This window comes from Canis lupus, chromosome 30 (assembly GCF_048164855.1).
Source record: "Canis lupus baileyi chromosome 30, mCanLup2.hap1, whole genome shotgun sequence".
In the NCBI taxonomy this organism is placed as follows: Eukaryota; Metazoa; Chordata; class Mammalia; order Carnivora; family Canidae; genus Canis; species Canis lupus.
The window spans coordinates 4,765,838-4,786,367 of record NC_132867.1 but is presented as its reverse complement, the minus strand read 5'-3'; the positions used below and the strand labels follow the sequence as shown (position 1 = coordinate 4,786,367).

At 41.5% G+C, this 20,530-nt stretch overlaps 1 protein-coding gene across 1 annotated transcript; it reads right to left on the bottom strand.

Moving 5' to 3' along the window:
• Positions 1 to 534: 534 nt before the first annotated feature.
• Positions 535 to 20,079, bottom strand: POU1F1 (POU class 1 homeobox 1). Its single transcript, XM_072806505.1, has 6 exons — positions 19,837 to 20,079; positions 17,185 to 17,256; positions 9,370 to 9,594; positions 4,454 to 4,618; positions 3,669 to 3,729; positions 535 to 2,820 (listed from the first exon to the last, which is right to left on the bottom strand). The coding sequence occupies exons 1-6, from the start codon at positions 19,976 to 19,978 to the stop codon at positions 2,610 to 2,612; spliced, it is 876 nt and encodes a 291-aa protein (XP_072662606.1). The 5' UTR covers positions 19,979 to 20,079; the 3' UTR covers positions 535 to 2,609.
• Between the last annotated feature and the right edge of the window lie 451 nt (positions 20,080 to 20,530).

Sequence of the window (20,530 nt, the reverse complement as noted above, 5' to 3'; positions counted from 1 at the left end):
AAGTATATTCCTTACTAGCCCAGTAGCCCCACTTACATCCTGATCCCTGTGGGCCTCATTTAAATATGTGCTCCTATTTTAGATATTCCCATGTTAAAACAGAGTGTGTCCAGAGATCTATGATGACTTTCTTCTTTGATGCCATTATTCTGCAGGAATAGGTTTTTGAAGCTGCAGAAAAGCTGATCAACTTTCTAATTTCCTCTCTGTAGAAATTGAATCCCATTAAGACCATTCTTCTAAACTTAGTTCAAGAGTCAATTGGATTGAATTCACCTTAGAGGAAGCCTGGGGATTGTGAAGTCTGATTGAAGACCCTCTCATTGTTGGAACACCACACAACATACATTACTCTTACTCTACTTCCCCATCCTCCCCAGAGCTTGAGTGCAGCTGCACACAGACACACCGCTCCCATCCCCGAACATGCAAAATATTTTTTACTAGATTAATCTTTCCACCATTAGAGATGGAAAAGTAAATGCGTGAATGAGTGTCAAGGTTCACAAGGACATAAGGTGGAAAGACTGTGGCTAAAGTCAACTTTACCATTTATTCCCAAGTTAGTCCCACATTTGCACAGAAAATTACATTCGTCACTTGTTTAATTGCAGTTTAGGATTCTAAACAATATTTTCTATTTTTATAAAAACTTCAATCTATATCTACTAAAATAAATGTAGTTAGAATAAATAGTCTCAAAAAACTCAATACAAATAAGTTAATAGTAAATACCAGTGCATTTACAATTAAGTTGTAAATAACTAAAGATTTGCTATTTCAAAATTAAGGATTCAAAATAATTCCTTTTAGGGAGAAAAATAACTTCCTAATGTTAGTTGTATCTAAACTGGAATGACCTTATGGAATGAATGATAGGATGATGATCGTGTCTATGTGATGATGATATTAGCATATGTACATGCTTATTTTTGTTGTAGAAAGACTAAATGTTCCTAGCAGATTCATATTTAAAGTGGAAAAAAGTCACTATTCAAATATTTATTGTGCATTATACTTTGTTTCTCTTTGCAACTTTCAGATACGCATATGTGCATTTTGCGTATGTAAATAAATGTATATCTGTACAACTACACATCCTATCCCTCCCTTTTGCAAACTGAAGGATCACTTCCCAATTAGTGTATGTAGTAAGCAGGTGAATTAATTACAGAGAAGGAATTTATATATCTACATGGCTGAATAATTTGGAATTTACTCTTGGATAATAAAAGTCTTTGTATATTTTGTTCAACCTCTCCTGGGTGCTAGATGTGTACTTAAGCATAGGTGATTAAGCTACTGCAAACGATCTCTTTATATTAATATATCAAAGTTTCTAGCCATCCAATTAATGGTGATTATGCATGCATAAACACCTATGATCTATAGAGATTATGACCTGTATAATTCTTGGTCTTTATTAATCTCACAGAAAGCTAAAACAGGACAGTATAATTTATTTAGTAAGCATTCTAAATCAGTAATGAAATTTGGTCTAATTGTTTTCACTTCTGTTATGTAAAATAAGTTACAAACACAGTGCCAGCAAATTTATGTATTTTAAATGCAAAAAAAAGTTCTCTTAGATTGATACCACGTTATAGTTTGCTTCTACTTGCAAATTTCAAAGAAATGCCTTATTAGTTAAATAAATATGTTCCCTGGATATAATTCTCCAAGTTTAAATACTCATGGTCAAACTTTTTCATCAACAATAAATCATAATCTAACCAATTAAACCAAAGTGATCGTCCTTTTTGATAGGATCCCGGATGATTTTCTGGGTTGTGAGACTTACTAAGTTAGGCACCCTTCAAGTAGTAAGTAGCAATTGTTAACAGCACAGTCCTTTGTTCATTTAACTAAGACTGCATGCCCACCAGGAGCAAACACTTTCCCAGGCATAAACAACAGCAAACAGCAAACAGGCCAGATAATCATTCCTGCACTGTGGTAGTTTAGGGTTCAAGAATCCATAATGCATATTGTCTGTCAATAAACATCAAAAAAGCTAAATCTGTGGGAAGAATAAAAGATAAAAATGTCGCCTCTAAGATTTATTCCTAAATGCACTAATGTAATTCAAAGGCACATCTTGCTCTTAAGTGCAAACTATTTAGTTCCAACAAACTATTATAGCTGATGGCAAGCAGGATGTCGGTTAAATCAGTTTTCTGATTGTATCTTCTACAGTGATATTCTTTATTTGGCATTATCAATGAAATGTTAAAAAGCTAATAAACAGCCTTTGGAAAAGAAATCTTAAACTAGAAGATCCATGTGCACACTGTGTATATGTGTGTGTGTGTCTGTAGATAGAGCAAGAGGAAGAGAGATTGAGAGGGAATCACTGTTTTAATCCTGTTGGTATCTTTGGCTTAAAAATGTACCGTTTGGCTTCTGAAAAGAATTACTTTAATGAAAATAGTTTGTCAATATTTAAATTGTATTCTTTAAGAAAAAAAAAGTAGAAAAGCCTCTGCAAAAGTTACTGATATAAAAATGATTTTTGAAGCCAGCCAAATAACTAATTTCTGGGGGTTTTTTTGTTGGAGAAGAGAAAGGGATGAAAAATAGAAAAACTCACTGCCATACAACAGTAAATTTTATCTGCATTCAAGATGCTCCTTAGAAATAGTAAATAAACTCTGATTCAGACTTGTTTTCACCCGTTTTTCTCTCTGCCTTCGATTGCAAAACCAAACTCTTACTACTTCTTTTTCAAGATTCAGTTCTTCAGCCATTCGCATGATCTCTTGAGAGGAAGGTTTATTCTGTTCTCCAAAGTGTCTCTCCAGAGCATCCTTAGCAGCAATACTGAGGGGAGGGGTACAGGTACAGAAGGGTGAGATTATGGTGTTTTCATGATGTTTTAGCAGATCAAAATTAAACTAATATTAACATGAAAATATTGCTTAAAGATTCTGAAAACACCCCCAAAGCTTCAACAAAGATAAATGTGCAGTCAGTGGAATATTTAGACGCTTGTTTTACGCAGGGTATGGTGAGTGGATCCCAGGAAGAAAGGTGTCCTAGGCTTTCTATGTGTACCCCACTCTGTGCCACTAGAGGGCGCTGACTTCCTGAAAAGGAAATGAACACTTGTGCGGGCATTTCTGGGTCCCTCAGGAATCATTTGTGGTTGACAATAGAAGAAATATTCAGTGAACGCATCGACTGAAACAAAAGCTGTATTTTAGCATTTCCTTCATAATTTTCACGCAAATTACCAAAAGATAACCCAACAATCTTGCCAGTTTGAAGTGCAAGAAATCACATTGGACTTTGATACACTGATAACTAGTTTTGCTATTTTTTAATAACCTAGATACCAAATTGCCAGAACAAGACATATCTAAAAGGACAGCAGAAATGGTCACTCTTTGTAGAAGTGATTGCTTAATTTCTGTTTTATCTAAAACTTGAGGAGTGTTCTTGACTTAAATAACCTACTTTTCTATCAAATGTTAAAAATTACTAGCTCACCATTTCTCACTAACGAATTATTAAATTATGCTTTTTCACCAATCTTGTTTTTTCAGTTGGCTCTATTCACCATACATTTATGTGCTATGTTGTACCTCTATTACCCTCAAATGCTCTTCCATTTGTATATATGTATATATTCCATCTCCTCTGTACGTTTTGATATCTCAAAAGAATACCTTATAGTTGTTCTTCGCTTCCTTTTTCTTTCATTTGCTCCCACTTTTTCATTGTATAAAGCTGTAATGGGGAATAGAGAAGTAATTATAAAATCAAAGTGGTTTTAAAAAAACTATCAGATTTGAGTTTCAAATTTTCTTTCTAAAACAATGCAAAATAAACTCGCTATACATTTTTGTTTTAAGTTTTTGCATTCTACATTATTTTACAGTATAAGACCAAGATAAAAATGTTAATGCGGAAATATTGATTTTGCAAAAAGCTTGTCTATAAATGATATCCCGATCACACTTTTCCTGGAACACTTGATTTAAATGTTTTCATACCTTGTTCTTTATCCAGCCTTAACGCTAGTATGAGTAGATGATTTTATTACGTTAGCAATTGCTTATGTACTTACTTGGAAGACTGGTGTGCACCAATGCTCTGGTTACAGTAATATCAGTTTATAAAAATTCATGTACATTTACTACAGTATGCACAAAGCCAGAAAATTTGGATGTGTTAAAATATTTCACCACTTAACGCCTCTGCCGCATTATCCAGAAAGCTGTCCTTATCTAGCTGCTTCTCTTACTATATTTAACTTCTCAGTAAACTTATTTCTATACTTGCATTAGCCTTCCTCTTTCAGTATTATGAAACACATTTCTTTTTCATCTGAAAGAGAAAAACAAAACCCAACTAAACCTCAAACCTCTCTGCTTTAGCCTAAATCCTACCAGTGGAAGTCACTGCTTTCAAGTTAAAACATCACAGAACTTCAGAGCGACAACTTCAGTACCTCCCACTTGCTCAGCTTCCTCCAGCCATTTAGATAAGATTGCTTTTAGTTTGCATGCATTTTTAAAGCTGAGCTGCAGGTTTTCAAATCGGCAGATAGTCGTTTGACTGAATTCAGAGCCATGCACAGCTGCCAGGGCTTCCCCCACGTTGGTTTGGGTGTATCCTGTGAAAGGACAGGAAGGACCCGTTAGCTTCAGCTATTCAAGAAGCATTCATTGTGGCCTGTGATCACTTGCTCAGCTTCCTCCAGCCATTTAGATAAGATTGCTTTTAGTTTGCATGCATTTTTAAAGCTGAGCTGCAGGTTTTCAAATCGGCAGATAGTCGTTTGACTGAATTCAGAGCCATGCACAGCTGCCAGGGCTTCCCCCACGTTGGTTTGGGTGTATCCTGTGAAAGGACAGGAAGGACCCGTTAGCTTCAGCTATTCAAGAAGCATTCATTGTGGCCTGTGATCACAGAAATCTTTGTGTCTTTCTTTGTTAACTATTAAATATTGCTTTTGAGCATATATTCATTGGCAATTTAGAATTATTTAGTAAGTTCAGTGTAGACTTGTCCAGTACTTCAAAAAATACTGCTGGTTAATTTCTCCTAGAAGTCAAAAGAATTTAGACAGGAATAGCCACCATTCACAATATGCAGTGAAATTGGATAGATGTGTCATAAACACTTTATAAGACACAAATTCTTGCTCTCTTTATTATTATTAAATATCTGATGATATATGCTAAACAATATGGTACATTAAATATGATGCATGTTATATGATGATATAAATATTTTCATCTCAACTGTAAGAGTACAAAATCAACTATATTGTTAAATGGCACCAAATAAAATAAAACTAAGAATCATGCTGACTTTCCCTAAAAAAATGTTTATTACGAGACTGATCACCCAATATTTTACGTGTATTTCTGAGCACATTCATTATATCATTTGGTAATGCTTCTGTCTTCAGGCCAGAGATCTTCATTGATTGTCCTAAAACATTTTTAGAGTACAAGCTGATATTGGCCGTCAACGTGGAATTTGAAATATAGCAATATAAATAGCAAACTGAAAATGGTTGTTATAAAGATGTCTACCGCTGTGTTTATTACAAATAGTAACCTCATATTAATTCAGGGCCTAAAGTTATATATATATGTCTGTATGCGTCAAGTGGTCACATATGATGCCTATCAATAAATATCATTACAAAATTACCTGTGGTTCATTCCACAAGTGCAGAGGATAGAACTACATTTTCAGTCCATTTAAAAGATATGCTACTTCATGAATTTAAATCAAGGTTAATTATCATAGTTATTTTATGTTAAAAACACTACTGAATAGAAAGTGTGCCAAGGTTTTGAGCAGACAGTTCACAAAGAATTACAATGACTATAAAACACACGAAGTAACAACTTTTCAGTCTTCACTCATAAATTTAAAATGAAGTCACTGAGGCACCTGGGTGGCTCAGTTAAACTTCAGACTCTTGATTTTTTTTTTTTATTTTAGAAATTTTATTTATTATTCACGAGACAAACACTCAGAGCACAGAGGCAGAGACACAGGCAGAGGGACAAGCAAGCTCCCTGCCAGGAGCCCCTGGGACTCGATCCCAGGACCAGGGGAAATGACCTGAGTCAAAGGCAGACCCTCAACCACTGAGCCACCCAGGGGCCCCAAGGACTCTTGATTTGGGCTCAAGTCACGATCTCAGGGTCATGAGATGGAGCCCTGTGTGGGGGTTGGCCCTGAGTGTGAAGCCTTAAGATTCCCTCTCTTCCTCTTCCTCTGCCCCTCCCCCGACCATGCTCTTTTACTCTTCCCCTCTTTTAAAAACAAAAATTCCATGGGGACCAACCATTTTTACCTATGTGATTTGCAAAGATCCAAAACTTTAATCCATAGTTTCCTTTCAAGTATTTACTTATTCTATGTGCTTCCAGTGTTCTAAGGGCTGAGGATATGCCTTTAAGGAAAAATAAAAACGGATAAAGAACAAACTGCTTTCATTAAAGATAATATTCTAAGGAGTTTGCCAAAAGACACCTGTGGTAAAATTTGGCACCTCTATATAGACCAATTTGACAAAATCATAAATACACATGCACTTTAATCAAGAAATTGTGCTTCTAACATTTGTCCTACGTATGTATTTACATAGGTACGAGATGACGTTTGAAAAGCGAGTCGTTGTAAGATAATTTTTAACACTGTGAGATTGGAAGGCGCCTGGGGGGCTCCGTTGGTTGAGTCCGCCTGTGGCTCAGGTCGTGACCCGGGTCCTGGGATCAAGCCCCACGTTGGGCTCCCTGCTCAGCGCGGAGCCTGCATCTCCCTGTGCCTCTGCCTCTGCCTTCACTGTGCTCTCTCACTCACTCTCCCTCTCAAATAAATAAACAAAACCTTAAAAATCCACGAAGTTTGGTGATAACCTGAATTCAGTAGGGGACTAAACAATATATTCATAAATTGGAGTTTGATGGACTCATTCACAGAAAGTGAGAGAAAGCAAAGCTCCCAAAAGTCAGAACGGAAAGCTCTCTAACACAAACGGTCAAATAAACGTCTGCGCCAAGGAATACACGTGTTGGCCGAAACGCAGAAGGCGTCTCCGGCGGGACACGGGCCCGGGCGGCGGGGAGGGCGCCTCCGCCCCTTCGCCCCAGCAGCGCCTCACCGAACCGCCCGTCTATTCCAAAGGCCGAATCAAGAGGGGGAGCTAGGGCGTCAAGGCCGACCTCGGGGGAGCAGGCTGCGGGGTCAAGGCCGACCTCGGGGGAGGCAAGCTGAGGCGTCAAGGCCGACCTCGGGGGAGCAGGCTGAGGCGTCAAGGCCGACCTCGGGGGAGGCAAGCTGAGGGGTCAAGGCCGACCTCGGGGGAGCAGGCTGTGGGGTCAAGGCCGACCTCGGGGGAGCAGGCTGTGGGGTCAAGGCCGACCTCGGGGGAGCAGGCTGTGGGGTCAAGGCCGACCTCGGGGGAGCAAGCTGTGGGGTCAAGGCCGACCTCGGGGGAGCAGGCTGAGGGGTCAAGGCCGACCTCGGGGGAGCAGGCTGTGGGGTCAAGGCCGACCTCGGGGGAGCAAGCTGTGGGGTCAAGGCCGACCTCGGGGGAGCAGGCTGTGGGGTCAAGGCCGACCTCGGGGGAGCAAGCTGAGGCGTCAAGGCCGACCTCGGGGGAGGCAAGCTGAGGGGTCAAGGCCGACCTCGGGGGAGCAGGCTGTGGGGTCAAGGCCGACCTCGGGGGAGCAGGCTGTGGGGTCAAGGCCGACCTCGGGGGAGCAGGCTGTGGGGTCAAGGCCGACCTCGGGGGAGCAAGCTGTGGGGTCAAGGCCGACCTCGGGGGAGCAGGCTGTGGGGTCAAGGCCGACCTCGGGGGAGCAAGCTGAGGCGTCAAGGCCGACCTCGGGGGAGGCAAGCTGAGGGGTCAAGGCCGACCTCGGGGGAGCAGGCTGTGGGGTCAAGGCCGACCTCGGGGGAGCAGGCTGTGGGGTCAAGGCCGACCTCGGGGGAGCAGGCTGTGGGGTCAAGGCCGACCTCGGGGGAGCAAGCTGAGGCGTCAAGGCCGACCTCGGGGGAGGCAAGCTGAGGGGTCAAGGCCGACCTCGGGGGAGCAGGCTGTGGGGTCAAGGCCGACCTCGGGGGAGCAGGCTGTGGGGTCAAGGCCGACCTCGGGGGAGCAAGCTGAGGCGTCAAGGCCGACCTCGGGCGAGGCAAGCTGAGGCGTCAAGGCCGACCTCGGGGGAGCAGGCTGAGGCGTCAAGGCCGACCTCGGGCGAGGCAAGCTGAGGCGTCAAGGCCGACCTCGGGGGAGCAAGCTGAGGCGTCAAGGCCGACCTCGGGGGAGCAGGCTGAGGGGTCAAGGCCGACCTCGGGGGAGCAGGCTGTGGGGTCAAGGCCGACCTCGGGGGAGCAAGCTGTGGGGTCAAGGCCGACCTCGGGGGAGCAAGCTGAGGCGTCAAGGCCGACCTCGGGCGAGGCAAGCTGAGGCGTCAAGGCCGACCTCGGGGGAGCAAGCTGAGGCGTCAAGGCCGACCTCGGGGGAGGCAAGCTGAGGGGTCAAGGCCGACCTCGGGGGAGCAGGCTGTGGGGTCAAGGCCGACCTCGGGGGAGCAGGCTGTGGGGTCAAGGCCGACCTCGGGGGAGCAGGCTGTGGGGTCAAGGCCGACCTCGGGGGAGCAAGCTGTGGGGTCAAGGCCGACCTCGGGGGAGCAGGCTGTGGGGTCAAGGCCGACCTCGGGGGAGCAAGCTGAGGCGTCAAGGCCGACCTCGGGGGAGGCAAGCTGAGGGGTCAAGGCCGACCTCGGGGGAGCAGGCTGTGGGGTCAAGGCCGACCTCGGGGGAGCAGGCTGTGGGGTCAAGGCCGACCTCGGGGGAGCAGGCTGTGGGGTCAAGGCCGACCTCGGGGGAGCAAGCTGAGGCGTCAAGGCCGACCTCGGGGGAGGCAAGCTGAGGGGTCAAGGCCGACCTCGGGGGAGCAGGCTGTGGGGTCAAGGCCGACCTCGGGGGAGCAGGCTGTGGGGTCAAGGCCGACCTCGGGGGAGCAGGCTGAGGCGTCAAGGCCGACCTCGGGCGAGGCAAGCTGAGGCGTCAAGGCCGACCTCGGGCGAGGCAAGCTGAGGCGTCAAGGCCGACCTCGGGGGAGCAGGCTGAGGGGTCAAGGCCGACCTCGGGGGAGCAGGCTGAGGCGTCAAGGCCGACCTCGGGGGAGCAGGCTGAGGCGTCAAGGCCGACCTCGGGGGAGCAGGCTGAGGCGTCAAGGCCGACCTCGGGCGAGGCAAGCTGCGGAAAGGACGAGCGCGCTGACGCAGTCGGCGTCGGGGCCGGGGAAGCCGCGTCCCCCCCGCTCGCGGAGCCCGGCCCGGCCCGGCCCAGCCCAGCCCGCCGCGCCGAGCGCCCGGCCCCGCAGGCGCCTACCTAGCTTGATTCTCCTCACTTTGAATTCGTTGGCGAACTTCTCGAGCTCTCGGATTTCTGGAGACTCCGTGTCTACGGGCTCCTCAGCCAGTTTGCTCCTCCGCCTGAGCTCCTGCTTGAAGTCGGCGACCGCGGGGCCCTCCGCGAGGAGCGGCTGGTGCGCGGCGGGGAAGCCGGGGCCCAGGCCGTGCTCCGGGAACTTGTAGAGACACGGGGTCAGGCCACCTGTGAGCAACCGGGAGAGCGAAGGACAAGGCTGTCGTGGTCACCGCCGAGCCGCGCAGCCGCAGGAGAGGAGGCCGCGGAGCAAGGCCGCCCCCCGCCCCCGCCCCCGCCCCCGCCCCCGCCCGCCTCCACCGAGCAATGGAAACAAAACTGAAGCCCGAGGGGAAGAGCGGGGAACCGCAAAGCCTTCAAAACAAAGAAGCAAATTCTCCCAGAAGCGTGCTGTCCGTGATTTCGTTTTTCTCTTAAAAGACACACTTTTCTGTGAATCACCTCCTGGTCCAACTAAACCCGGGGGCGTGTTTCCATCTCTGTTTTCGTGGTTCCGTCAGGCCATCCAGGACGTTTATCATCATCAAGGCATATGCTTAAACGCTCTGCTGGCAAGTTTTCTTAGGGGCGGAAAACTGACTTTACGATACTAAGAAGCCCCACTACTTCATCAGCGAAATAAAACTGGCTTCAAAGGGGAAATAATCAGGTCTTTTTTTTTTTAATTTAACAAAGGCAGGTAAAAAGAAAATTATGAGAACATAAAATACATTAATAGGATTACATAGATTTAAGGAGTGAGTAGACCAAAGATAATTTTTAAAGTTCTGTGAAAAGTCAGCATCAAGGGACGCCGGGGTGGCTCAGTGGTTGAGTCTCTGCCTTCCGCCCAGGGCGTGACCCCGGGGTCGCAGGATCGAGTCCCGAGTCCCGCATGGGGCTTCCTGCGGGGAGCCTGCTTCTCCCTCTGCCTGTGTCTCTGCCTCTCTCTCTCTCTCTCTCTCTGTCTTTCATGAATAAATAAATCTAGAAAAAAAAAAAAAAACCACCAAAGTGGGCCTTGCTGGCTCTGCGGGTATGCACAGGCTTGAACCTAAGAGCAAAGGAGGAGCACTGAAGATTAAAAAAAAAAAAAAAAAGGGATCCCTGGGTGGCGCAGCGGTTTGGCGCCTGCCTTTGGCCCAGGGCGCGATCCTGGAGATCCGGGATCGAGTCCCACATCGGGCTCCTGGTGCATGGAGCCTGCTTCTCCCTCTGCCTGTGTCTCCGCCTCTCTCTCTCTCTCTCTCTGTGACTATCATAAATAAATAAAAAAATTAAAAAAAAATTAAAAAAAAAGTCAGCATCAAGATTTCTTGAAAAGTATACGATATAATACAATAATTTCTTGATTATTATTTAAGAAGAAAAATAAGTGGCAAGGAAGGGTGCAATTCCATAGATGATGGGCATTCACCTGTAAATGTTAAAGCATTAGATCAATTGAGTTAAATGAAAAATCACACAAAAGACTAAAAGATCTGTTTTTTAAAAAACTGTGACCAGATTTCATCCTTTACTAGGAAAGGAGAGTGCCTCAGTTGGGGAGCATGGGTGAAAAGGTAGCATAAGCCAAATTTCCACACATTACTTCTGTTTTCCTCATCAGTACATCACGTTTTTATTGGTAGAGATTTCACTCCGATTTATATTAAATGACACTTGTATAACCAAGACATTTTGATATAAATAAAATATTTGGTGATTAATCATTTTTCTTATGATTATAAATAAATATTTAAACTAAAAATAAATTGCTATTGAATGTTTGCTATAATCATTCTTGAAAACACTGGAAAAATATATCAAGTTTATGCTTCCTATTATTTCTCTATAAATACATTCACAAATCAAAGACATGAGTAATAATATAGTTTTCCAGAATATATAAATCTTACATTAAAATATCAATATGTAATGACTAAAGAATAGTATTAAGTCAGCAAATTGTTGACTTGTATTACTTATATGACAATGTGTAATTATAAAGTCTACCCCTCTCCAGTGGGCTATATTCTTTTTTGAAGCAAAACAAATATAAAAGTGAGGGTTTAAACAAAATAGCATAAAATAAAGTTAGCTGCTTTGAAAAATATTTGAAAGAAATTGTTCCTGTCTAAAAAAAAAATCCGTGCTGCTTTTATAAACCTAAATTACCAGTTTTACTTTTTAAAGTTAATCATCCATTTTATGCTTTAGTGGGTTGTATATTGATCAGACCAGATAGCATATTTAAAAGCAGTTGTATCAATTTTTAATTTACTATATAGTTCATTTTTAAAAAGGTTTATTAGTTTGGGGTGTTATTTTTAGCTTTCTATTAGTTTTGGATTTCTGTGAGTTGAAGTAAAAGAAAAGACTCACCTACAGTGAAAGAATACTGATCACGTTTATTTTAGCATTTACTTAGCATTTATCTCAAGACTTTATTTTCACTTAGGCTCTCAGAGTTGGATGTTAGATAAATGAAAAATCTTTCATCATCCAAAAATACCAAATGTCCTTTAAGACACTTAAAGAAGAAATACTCTAAGAGTAAAAGCAGTGAGAAAAAAAATAGGCTGCTGGGTTTTTTTTTTTCTCTTACCATGTATTTTTTAACTGAAGTATAATAGATACACAATGTCACATTAGTTTCAGGTGCACGGCACAGTGATTGGACACCTTTAGACATTATGCTGTGCTTGCTCTAAGTACAGCCACCATCCATCACTACAGGTGATGCTCTTAAGATACCAATGACTGTGGTCCCCTTGCTGTACCTTTCATCCCTGTGACGTCCATTCCATAACCGGAGCCTGTATCTCCCTCTCCCTTTCGCCCATTTTGCCTATTTCTCTACGCACTTTCCTTTGGCAACCATCAGTTCTTTGAATTAATGGGTCTGTTTCTACTTCACTCATGGTTTTGTTTTTTAGATTCTACATATTCACAAACTCATATGGTATTTGCCTTTCTCTGACTTATTTCACTCAGCATAACACCCTCTAGCTCCATTCATGTTGTCACAAATGGCCTTCTCAGTTTTCTTTTTTTAGAGATGGGGAGGAGGGGCAAAGGGAGAGAGAGAGAATCTTAAGCAGGCTGCATGTCCAGTGAGGAGCCCAATGTGGGGCTTGATCTCCCAACCCTGAAATCATGACCTGAGCTGAAATCAAGAGTTGAACACTTAACCCACTAAGCCACCCAGACACCCCCATTTCATTATTTAAGGCTGAGTAATACCTCACTGTATATGTATGTGTAGGCTGCTATTTGATTTTGCACCTTTAATGTATGGCACGTTAACCTATGTCAGATTTTTATTTTCCATGAGTAATTTGTTACATATCTTTTATATGATAAACCGTAAGTTCTGAATTTGTTAGCAATCTTAGTCATTATTTTCAATTTTTCTTGCTGGCCATAGTCACACATCAGTACAAATCTCATGTCATACTTTGTGTTGTGTTCCATTCACATTTGTCATCTTCTTAGCCTTATGTAAGTGAGGTAGAAAGAATATTTTTTATTCACAATTTAAAATTTAAAAAATTGAAGTAAAAGGAAATAACCTCCCTTGGGTGCTACATGAATCAACTATACAGTTAAAATTGAAGTCCAGGGCAGCCCAGGACTGGCTCAGTGGTTTGGCGCCGCCTTCAGCCCAGGGCATGATCCTGGAGACCTGGGATAGAGTCCCACGTCAGGTTCCCTGCATGGAGCCTGCTTCTGTCTCTGCCTCTCTCTGTGTCTCTCATTAATAAATAAATAAAATCTTTAAAAAAAAAGAAAAAATTGAACATGAGTCTATGAAAAGAGCACAGGGGATATCATATTCAAAGGTTCGGCATCCAAAGCAAAAAGGAAAACACAATGTATGATAATGTTTGCATTTTTCATGATGTGACTACATGCAGAGTTATCCACTCAGACACGGTTTTCCTGGAGCGAACCTGAAACAGGAATTCAGGACAGTCACAGGTACGCCCGACAACCTACCATGGGGTCCTGTAACTGGGGGAGAGTGGAGAGTGACTGGTATACATAGCAAGATATTTTTAAAATCTTTCCAAAGCACTGATTATTAGGGGGGGTGGGGAGAAGAAGATAAAAGCAGCAGGGAGTCCTGAGCAGCAGAGATCCCATGAACCGCTCCCCAAACATGGACCAAGCCAAGTGCCCGTCAGCCTAAAGAGCCACGCGGCTAAGGAGCTGGGAAGGATCCGCACAGCATCCAGAGCCCCGAAGTATATCTCCGTCCAGCAGAGGGAGAGGCAGGCTCCTTTTGGGGAGCCCGATGCGGGACTTGATCCCAGGACTCCAGGATCACACCCTGACCCAAAGGCAGATGCTCAAATGTTGAGGCACCCGGGCGTCCCTCAAATTAATTTTTAAATAGGGACTTTCACACCTCACCTGGGTTTGGCCGTCATATAATATGACCTTGTTGAGTCTAAGACTCATTGCCACATGGCTGCTGTGCCGTCCCCAGGCCTGGTGGGCAGCGGGGGCAGCCTGTGGAACATGTTTCTTGGCTTCACACAGCCTCAGAAGCTTGGGAGCAGGAACAATTTCAGATACTCAAGAATTAGAGGTTTGAGGGTTTTTTTTTTTTTTAATGTCATGTTTTTCTAGAAGAGATTTTGAAGGGCATTTTTAATTTGCTGTAGGCTGTTGAATTATCTGAATTCTCAGGAAGGAAGGATAGAAGGCATTTAGGTACAAGTGTATCTCAAGAGAAGATCATAGGAAAAACAAGTCGAGTTGGTACAAATCTACCACAATTGAACAGTGCTAGCACTCACCCCAACCCAGATATGAGACAGAAACTAGGATGGGTTAAGTAACTAGAACAAGGTTTGTAATTAGTTCATGGCATGGCTGATTCATTCCTCTCTGTCAGTCATTCTTTTTGGTGTGCCTACATCTGGCCCACAAGGCACCATGGATTCATCTGGTAATTACCAAGTCCTCTCCACCAATCTTAACAAAGTAGTAGCTACAGCTCTTCCCTTTCAGTGGGTTATTAATTTAATGAAATGCTCAAACTAAAGGTAAGCATCAGAATATGAGCTATAAGATTGCCACATTAAAATAAAGCAATTTTGTATGCTTTGAAATATAGGTCTTTCTCCATCTTTCCTTTCATGTGGCATATATGACAATGAACCTGTCTTTGTTGTAGATGATAAGATGCTCCTGTGAATTGTGTGGAAGAGGCTGATTTGATGAATGCCTTGAGACTTCTCAGAAAATTCTGACATAACCAGTTTCTCTTGTGTATTTTATGCCTTTGCTCTCTTATATTTGAATCCCTGTGTTTTATAACTCAATTTATGTAGCTTCTCTGGGGATAAAGACAGGAGAGTTCAGATTCTCTGAGGTTTAATTTGCTATGATGCAAATACTCATACTAAACATATGTCAAAATAGTGACATTCTAACAATAAAGCATATCACTCTCAAAAAATACTCCAGTATAATGTCTATGCTGGCTATGGTGAGTTTTTCTTTCAGTGACAACATATATTTACTATTTACTTTTAAGACTATGGTGATACATTCAAATCATGATATCATTTTGCTACTCATGTGACTAACCCAGGCTTTGGATCATTTTAAGGGGCTTTTCTGGGGGACACTCCTTTTCAACTACAGCTGAGGGCAATAGGCAACACAGCCTGAGCTGCCTATGGACTCTCATTGTGAACCTGGGCCCAGAAATGAGAAACACGTTAGAATTGTCAGGCCAGCCGCAGATCCACTAGGCCAGTAGCCAGTGGCCTCGATCTGGTGGGGAGGGAGGTGGTAGCAAAAACCATCTTGAAGTATTTGGGTTGGGGGCAACTAGGTGGTTCAGTCAGTTATGCATCCAACTCTTGATTTTGGCTCAGGTTATGATCTCAGAGTTGAGATAGAGCCTCATGTCAGGCTCCGCACTCGTGGGCATGGTTCCTGCTCAAGATTCTCTCTCTCACTCTCCCTCTCCCTCTGCCTCTACCCTACTTCTCTCTCTCTCTCTCTCTCTCTCTCTCTGTGTGTGTGTCTCTCCCTTTCTAAAAGAAAAAAAAAAAAGGTATTTGGTCTGTGGCTGATGTTATCTTTGTGCTAACCTCAATCCATTGCTGCCTGTTGGTTATAGAAGGTGCCTAAAGTTGGACCTGGGTTTGTGAGAATCGCTGTGAATGAACAGCAAGGACTCTCCTCCAAGAGACAGCAGCACATGGCCATGTGCTTGTCATTTCCTATCTTCATAATCAAAATGGGTTTGGGCCATGCAGGGCATACTGCCTGAACTCTAGTGGCTAAATGTACCTTTTACTATTTTTATAATGAAAGTCATTTACCATCAACAAGGACTGTTCTCATTAACCATGAGTGCTGATTAACTTAAATATATGTATCATAAATGATCAGTTTTCAAAGGGGAAAATATGGTTGTCCCTCTTTTATAATTATTAAAGAGTTATTAGAACATACAGGTAATCACTAAGGACACATCAGTCTTCATTTTACCATAAATGTAAGGATTCTAGTTTATTCAGAATGCTACTTGATAGATTCTAAGTGAAGCTAATTTGTTCTGAAATATTTTATTTTATTTTATTTTATTGGAATATTTTATTTTAAGATTTAAGTGTTAGTCTCAAACTGAAAATTATGGAGAAATTAAATAGCAGTGAACTAAATTTTTTGTTCAATTTTACTTCAAATTTATAGTCATAAATCCATGGTTTTTTTCCATCACTTATGATGGATGACAAGAAGACACAGCAGTTAGAATATGATTCCTTTATTAAAGCTTCTCTCCCCCCACTCTGTCACTCTTTCTCTTTCTAACACACACACACTCATTTTCTCACATAGAGCCCCAGTAGTTTATTGTCATTCATAAGATTTCTCTCCCTACTACAAAAATGAATATAAAAGATCAAAAATAGCTAAAAAATATGTGAACAAAATTGTGTACTTTATTAAACCATCAAAATCTTTTTTCTGGCCATATCCTAAAATTAAGCCGTAAGTTTCATTATGAAGATTAGGTCAGATTTTCCTCTTCCTTAAGGAATGTGTTATCACTGCTTTCATCCAAGCATCAATAAATAGTTAACCTTGATCTAGTGATGCTTTATTTATCCAGAGAAGAAACATAAGTAACTTCAACTCTTCAATCTCATTTAAGACTAACAATAGCTTAGAGATGCCAAAACTACAAATGACTATCACTAAAGCCACTACAACTTATCTTGACTTTCAATGTCTTATTTATATTTATGGACCAAATGTCCAGAAGAAATATCGCAGTGAGGGGATGTTTTATAAATCTGTGATGTTTGCTTTGATAGCCACATGAGGCTATTAAGCACTTGAAATAGGGCTAGTAGTGCAGCTGAAGAACTCAATTTTAAATCTGGCCTTATTTAGCTAATTTATGTTTAAATTTAAATTACCACATTAGGTTAGTCACTACTGTAATATTACTGGATTGAGCCCACCAATAACATCAAGTGACAATCAGCAGTTTGGTAGTAGTCAATTAGAAGTAAAAATCATACAAAGCAAACAAAAGAGTTAAGCACAGAAGTTCAGGGTTATATAGAACAGGGGCAATCAAGTTTTAACCATTATGGTCTCTGAAGGCACTCCGTATCAGGGAACACAGGGATTTACCAATGATTTCTAAGGTTAGGAGATGAGAATTTCATGATACGCTCTGGTCAAGATTCCCTCAGATCCAAGAAATAGGTTCTAAGTGTCCCCATACTCAATCTCATATATGCAGACAATTTTTCTTACCTGCCATAACTCCATAGGTAGATGGCTGGTTTCCATAATGACAGGAAGGAACAGAATAATGAAGTCCTGTTGCTGTGTTTCCCATTGTCACCAAGAAATATGCATGCAAACATTTAGGAGTTTGGATCAAAAACAAAATAGACGGGACTGATAAGAAAATGTATGAGGATTCAAGACACATTCATTTCATTGCAAAAATACACATTTATAAGATTCTTAAAGTTATATGGCAGTAATTTGTTTTCATTTGGGGGAAATTCTCTGATATACATAGGTTAAAAGCAGAAATCAAAGTTTGTCTCAAGTAATCAGATCCTAAATCATCAGTGTGGATGATAGGACTCATTAACTATGCTGTGCTCTGTGAAGGGGTAACTGACCAGTTTGGCTGTTGGCCACTTGGGAGTTGCAAACTTCTCGTAGGTTCCATCCCATATAGACATTACAATAAAGTGACTAGAGGAATAATCAATTTAAATTCTTTTGTAATATGGTATTATATGTGGTTTTTCTCTGGAAGAATGAATACAGAAATCAACTCTTGACAGTCTTTACTTCTGCTTATTCTCCTAACAAATTTCTTCCATCAAAGAGAAAATGGCCAAGCAACTAGCCTATAAATGGATACAATCGTAAAAATCCCACTAAATTCAGAGGTTTATGGAAAACCTGTGACAATGTATGATGTGTGAATGTTGATGCTGAAACCAAGAAGTGATAGGTTTTCTGCATGCAAACAATCAGTTCAACAATTCCAATAATAAAGCTGGTTAAAAATAAATGATTGCTGAATGACTTGAAATCTATAAAGGTTGTACCTCATATATAAATATAACCATTCACAAATAGTTACTTGCCTTGTGGAATCAATTTCATAATAATGAAAGTAAATTTACATCACTAAATTTTTATCAGGCTTTAAACATGAATCACCAAGTTGAATAAGAGTTTAGGTGTTGACAATAAAAGGACTGTTTCTCTATGTATTTTACTTTCTCATTTGAGATATTATAAAATAGAGAATTAGAATCCTTTGAAAAGGGATCCCTGGGTGGCGCAGTGGTTTGGCACCTGCCTTTGGCCCAGGGCACGATCCTGGAGACCCGGGATCGAATCCCACATCGGGCTCCCGATGCATGGAGCCTGCTTCTCCCTCTGCCTGTGTCTCTGCCTCTCTCTCTCTGTGACTATCATAAAAAAAAAAAAAAGAATCCTTTGAAAACATTGAGATACAATCCAGTAATTAAAGACATGTGGTCACTTCAGAAGCAAAATATTTTCTCTTACTATTGATAAATCTTCAATATTTTAGAATATCTGCACAATTTCCATTTTATAATTAACATGTAGAAAGAACTGAAGTCATTTTACATTATAATGATATTTTATATTATAATGATTACATGTAAAAATCTTACTATGCAATCTAAAATTAAACAAATAAACCCAAATGTTCTTCTCATTATAAACAATGATTATAGTTTCTTACCTAGTATAGTATCATTTGATGGAAAATTTATAAAATCAATGCTATTATCATATATTTAAATGCCTATTATTTAAATACATATTAAAAATAGAGAAATCTGTTATTTAAATATATAGTTAGTTACGTGATCATTGTTTAAGTTTATTTATAACGTATTTTTGGTTAAAATACTGTATTATATTTTCTAAAAAATATGTTTGGGAAACTTCCACTATTGTCTTTTTATTTAAATTATGAGAATCTTTAATAGATGAAAAACAAAACAAAACAAAACAAAACCTCTATATTAATAATTTCACCAAAATCCAGATATACACTCTAGATTTTAAAAATTCAGCTGCAGATTAATCCCAAACTTACATATGAAAGAAATTTACTCAACTCATGGCTTTGTCTATTCATAAAGCTACTTTAAAAAACTTTGTTACCCTGTAATGGATGCATTAGCAACACATACCTCTTTGACTGCATCTAAGACAACATATTCAAATTTTCAAGCTTAACTTATATGTTAGAAAGTCACATAAGAAAATATTAAAACTTGGCTAGAGAGATTGTACTCTCTTCAGAACTCAGTTTTAAGATATTTTAACCCACTTTGTGGGTTCTAAATGCTACATACTGCTTCTAGCTTTGATTTTTGATTTTTGAATTATGCTAAAAATGTCTGTTAAAATCATTTAATTATATTATTCTTTGAAATCCCTTGTTGCTGGTATTGGGAATCATTCAGTTGTGTTTACTATGAGGTATATGGCTATTCTTAGGCGTGGTAATACAAATAAATCTTTAAAGAAGATAAAGAAGTAACACCTTTTAAACACTAAATTGCTCAGTCCATTTCTTTAGTTTTGTTCCTTATCCCTACCTAAATGTTTACATAAAGATGGTTTTGGGATCAAAAACACTCAGACTCACGGTTTACCTTTGTTGAAGAGTGATTTTATAATAAAATCGACAATTAAAATGTCCACTCTTAATAATACTCTTCAAAAATGTCTTAGGTTGCCTGGCTTTTTCAATATCCTTACTGTTTAACTTAAAACGAATTAAAATGAAGGAGAAACTAAGAGACGCAAAGGGATCCTACAGTAGCCAGATTCCAGGCATCAGCTCTGCAATCTGTAGGCCCCTGACCGCGCAGACAGGTGTGGCCCCGGTACCTGTGGACACCACGTTGGTGGCGTGGTTGGAGCCTGGGAGGCACTCGGCCGCGCCGGGGTGCATGATCAGAGGCAGGGCTGCAGAAGCCTCAGAATTCAGGGGTAGAAAGGTGTCAGCCGAAGTAAAGGGTTGGCAGCTCATTCCCACGAGAGGGCTGAGGAGAACTGCTGCTGCCCGGGTCAGTGTTACTCTATCCCCGCTTCAAAGGGCCGGTCCAGCGCTGCCTGCGCAGACACATCAGGAGGGCCGCCGCCGGGAGCGCGTGCTGGCGCTTATACCGCGGGAAATCCCTTTATACATGTTAATCGTCTTTTCCCAGGGGTATTGCTTTATCTAACCGAACTGCCTTCCTTCTCGCCCAAGCATAATCCATGCCCAAGAGGGAACCTGGTTCTGGGGTGCAGGTGGAGGGAGAGGGAGAAATCCGAGACTTTGAGAACTTTAGAAAAGATTCAGGAACTTTAGAAATAAATGTCCCACCAAGAAATAATCTCAAAATGAATTGAAAAGTGCTAGGTGTCTTTTTGTTACTAATACAATAACAGATTTTTATATAGGAGATTCTTTTTGATAACTTCTTATTAGATCTGTAAAACAACAGAAACACTACAAAAACTTTTTAAAAACTAGAAGTTTAAATTGAAAGAGCATAGAAGACTAAATACGACAATGAATGTATTGCCACCTATTGAT